Source organism: Cyphomyrmex costatus, unplaced genomic scaffold, assembly GCF_001594065.2.
Source record: "Cyphomyrmex costatus isolate MS0001 unplaced genomic scaffold, Ccosl1.0 scaffold146, whole genome shotgun sequence".
Classification (NCBI taxonomy): domain Eukaryota; kingdom Metazoa; phylum Arthropoda; class Insecta; order Hymenoptera; family Formicidae; genus Cyphomyrmex; species Cyphomyrmex costatus.
This window is the reverse complement of record NW_017275457.1, coordinates 187,913-191,749: the sequence shown is the minus strand read 5'-3', so window position 1 is coordinate 191,749 and position 3,837 is coordinate 187,913. Positions and strand designations below refer to the sequence as shown.

The window sequence follows — 3,837 nt, the reverse complement described above, 5'->3', positions numbered from 1 at the left end:
AGAGAGAGAGAGAGAGAGAGAGAGAGAGAGAGAGAGAGAGAGAGAGAGAGAGAGAGAGAGAAAGGGGGAGGGAGGGGAGAAAGAGAGAGAGAGCTGCTGGAGCGTGAGGCAGATGAGCAAAAGAAACGGAGAGAGGAAAAAGATGTGTGCATTTATATGTGTGTGTTGCTTGGCGAACTTTTTTTTTTCTTCCGTTAATTCCGCTTTCTTCAGATAAAGGCGGTGGCAGCGGCCAACACAACACGGAATTACTCACGCTGCGTTTCCTGCACGATGACGCGTTCGGTAGCACGCGTAACCGTCATGGTTCCAGCGGTGGTGGTGTGGCCGTACCGAAAGTGATATCCCCCGTGTCGGAGTGGCCGTAGGATCGGGCACTGAATCACTCGTCGTGGACCGCGGAAACGATCATCGCACCGTCACGTCGCGGGACGATAGCGCATTCGCTATCCGTGAAACGGACTGAGAGAGGGAGGAACGTTACGTACACGCTCGCGCAGCATCGACAACCCGAGGACTACCACTCAACTACGCTACATCACACAGCGCACCGCCGCCGCTCGCCGTCTCGTATCGTACGTGCGTACGAGACATTTAACCGACCGCCGTACGTCGCCGCCGCCGCCGCCGTCGCCGCCACAGCTACATCTTGCGCTTGCGTCATGCGCGCGCCCCGAGTCACGTGACCGCGCGATTGCGGGAAGTTCGAATGAGGATCCAAGCCGCGGTATTCGAATCCTATTCAAGTCCTTGTTCATTATTTGATGAACAACTAGGATGGAATCCCTCTGATTGGTTCATGATATCTTAAAGCTGTATTTAAGACGATCTTGAATATAAAAATGGACTATGGAGAATTATATAATTTGGAGATCACAAAAATTTAATCAAGGTTGACTTATCCTAGTGAAAAAATTAGAATAGTCAACCTTGAGTAAATTTTTGTGATTTCCAAATTATGATCTCGCGATTATTAAAAAATATATAACGCAATCGACGATCAATCTTGATTGTCGGTATAAATGTACTTGATTAGCTTTTAGGCCCGGTTGCAACGTCACTTTGATTTTAAACGAGACTTAAAACTCCATGTATCTCGTTTTAAAGTCGAAAGAGAGACAGAGATAGAGACAGTTTTAAGTCTCACTTAAAATCACGTTGGTGCAATCAGGCCATAGTGTCTAAAAGACGACTTAAAGACGTCTTGTGTCATAATTTTAGACTTTATGTCGTTTGGGACGCCTGTATATAATATGTTGTAAGACTAAAAGCGGTATTCATAATCCGTTCTTATTTTAAGCCCGTTTATTGTCTTAAAACACTAATACAGCCTTCTGATTGGCTTGTGACATCTTAAGATTGTAAGTACAAACAGTCTTAAATGTAAGAATCAACTATAAATATCGCTCTAACATTGGTATCTTTTCGCTAATATGGGTAATTTTAGAAAAATGAACAACGAACAAGAATTAATTAACAATTTGAATATTTTTCTTTCAAATTTGAATGCAGAATTATCCCCAAATTGAATAAAATAAATAGTTAAAAGAGATTTAATCTTTTAAATAATCGCATCTGCCGTTTCGATGTTAAAATTTAACAAAATTGTAATCATCGATGATCTTGAAACGGTCCTGCCGAAAGTGCACCAGGTCTTCTATGAAGCGCATCGAGCTCTCGTTATGAAGTTTCGTCATCACCGGCCGTAGCGTCGTAATCCCCGCGACATTCGCCAGGTCATTGTAATAGTGCTCCTGTTCAGGGCCCATCATGTGAAAGTGTTGCTTCTTCAGGCCTTTCTCGGCACGTTTTGCTGCTTCCTCCGCCTCGGAGCGTAGCATATCCGCTCGCGCGGGAAACTGCCTCTCGCCGTGCCAGTGTCGTAGGACGAATCGCACCTTGAAATTGCAAATAATCACGTTGCCATTATCACTGTTGCTGGCACATAGTCACGCCGGCCGGCCGACGCCGGATGCGCGACAGTGACTTTCTAGCATTTTTCCCCGTCGCGCGCGACCGCGTTCCTTTCAGCCGCGCTCAGAGACAATCTCATCCGCTCCGGATGCCCCACGGGCTTGGAATGTCGCGTGTCTAAAGTGGATTGCGCGCGGCCTTTGTTACGTCTGACATATTTCAAAATATGAGACTCGTTCTTTTTAGCTGAACTTCTTGCCACTTGGTTCATCTCTTTCCTTCTTTTCCCTCCATGTGAGAGAAGAAAGGAGAAAAGATCAACATAATATGTATATACAAGAATATTAGTTAAAAGAATTAGACGTATGGAGAGTATCAATTTGAAATGCAATATATATGGTAAAATATGAGTAAAATATTGTTGATACAATGTGAATTAATCAAAGAGGAAAGACATAGGTGGCATAGTGATATGAACAAAAATAAATAAAAAACAGGTCTAATGAGAGTCAATGCGGTTAAATCAGTGCACATTAATTTTGACAAAAATGAATACTCAGTAGTTAGAATGAAGTCTTCTTTATTTGTATTATACAATTGTATTATACCTGTTCTTTCTTTATTTTTGTTTGTATTTTAAATTTTGGAAGTCCGTTTTTAATTATTATTGTTGGCATAATGATATTTTGGATTTCAGTGAGATTATTAGCAAAAAAAAGTTTTATACCTGCAAATCAAACATACTGAAGGCGCAAACGTAGAATGGAATGCCAATCAATGCCAAAGTAGGGTTCTCTATGGACACGAGATGCTTCCAAAGGGGCGTGACCATGTTGGAATCCACTCGGACTCCACAGGACTCGGCGAGAAAGGGGAAGCTGTACTTGTAGCCTTTTGAGGAAAGAGAATGAGTGTTATTTTAATTATTAGAATGAGACAATATCCCATAATAATTACCATAAGGATTGGAGAGAATCTACCTGTACAATAGAAGACGATATCAACCTGCTCCTTCGTCCCATCCGCAAAAACCGCCTCGCGTTCCGTCAATTCCACCACGTCACCTTTCTATAGAAGAAACCGTCATGGTTGCTTAAAAAGTACCTCCGTGATTGTGCCTTATAAGTATCTGATTTTGCACGAAAAAAGTATCTCTGTGATTTTACTTCGGATTCGCGCTTTTACCTGCACGACATTCTCGGGGAATACGGTGCCGATGGTCTCGGTCACGTGATGACTCAAAATCACGCGATTCGCATTCCTGGATATTTCCAACGACAAATCCATACCTACTCGAAACAGAAAAATGTTACGTTTTAATCGCCGCAAGAAAACTTCACTTAATTTTTTATTCATCGTTCTCGCATTCAAAATTACATATTTATGCCCATATAAATATTAATAAAAAAAAACGTTCATTTATAGTAACGAAACTTTAATAAAAGCGGAAGAAAAAGATCAAAGTTGTGTAAGAAGAATGTTAATGACCGACATTGCCCGAATCGCTGGAATCGCGAAAAGAAAGTATCTCATTGAAGAAATAAGTAATTTCGTATGTATGTCGCATGTACCGGAAGGACCAGCTCCCAAGACAACGACATTCTTGTCGTTGAAGTAGTCGGGAACTCTGTAATCGTGGCTGTGTATCTGTTTGCCCGTAAAGATGTTCTGGCCAGGTATGTTCGGGATCTTGGGCTCAAAATAATGGCCGTTGCACACCATGACTGCATCGAACGACTCGATCACAACCGCGTCATTCTGCAAGTCCCTGACCTTGACCGACCACTTTCGGTCCCCCGCGATTGGCTCCACCAGCTCTACATGATGCAGCAGCTGGAATGTTTACGCCACAACACAAGTCACGCTATTACTATCTATTATAGTCATTATTATTATTATTATATATTTATATATATAATATGT

The 3,837-nt window shown here is 42.1% G+C and overlaps 2 protein-coding genes across 8 annotated transcripts in view; both read right to left on the bottom strand.

The window, feature by feature from the left end:
• LOC108783237 (membrane-associated guanylate kinase, WW and PDZ domain-containing protein 1) overlaps positions 1-551 on the bottom strand; it is a 9,263-nt gene extending 8,712 nt beyond the window's left edge. For all 5 annotated transcript variants that reach the window (XM_018551757.1, XM_018551759.1, XM_018551760.1 and 2 more), the window contains exon 1: positions 257-551. The gene's annotated coding sequence lies outside the window, so the exon portion shown is untranslated. The remainder of the gene's footprint in view (positions 1-256) is intronic.
• A 1,025-nt stretch (positions 552-1,576) lies between these two features.
• The window catches only part of LOC108783242 (dimethylaniline monooxygenase [N-oxide-forming] 2), a 4,997-nt gene continuing 2,736 nt past the window's right edge, over positions 1,577-3,837 (bottom strand). For all 3 annotated transcript variants that reach the window (XM_018551769.1, XM_018551770.1, XM_018551768.1), the window contains 5 exons: positions 3,486-3,747; positions 3,100-3,203; positions 2,895-2,982; positions 2,642-2,805; positions 1,577-1,898 (listed from right to left, as the gene is read on the bottom strand). In XM_018551769.1, the coding sequence (XP_018407271.1) occupies positions 1,590-1,898; positions 2,642-2,805; positions 2,895-2,982; positions 3,100-3,203; positions 3,486-3,747 (927 nt within the window). In that variant the 3' untranslated portion in view covers positions 1,577-1,589. The remainder of the gene's footprint in view (positions 1,899-2,641; positions 2,806-2,894; positions 2,983-3,099; positions 3,204-3,485; positions 3,748-3,837) is intronic.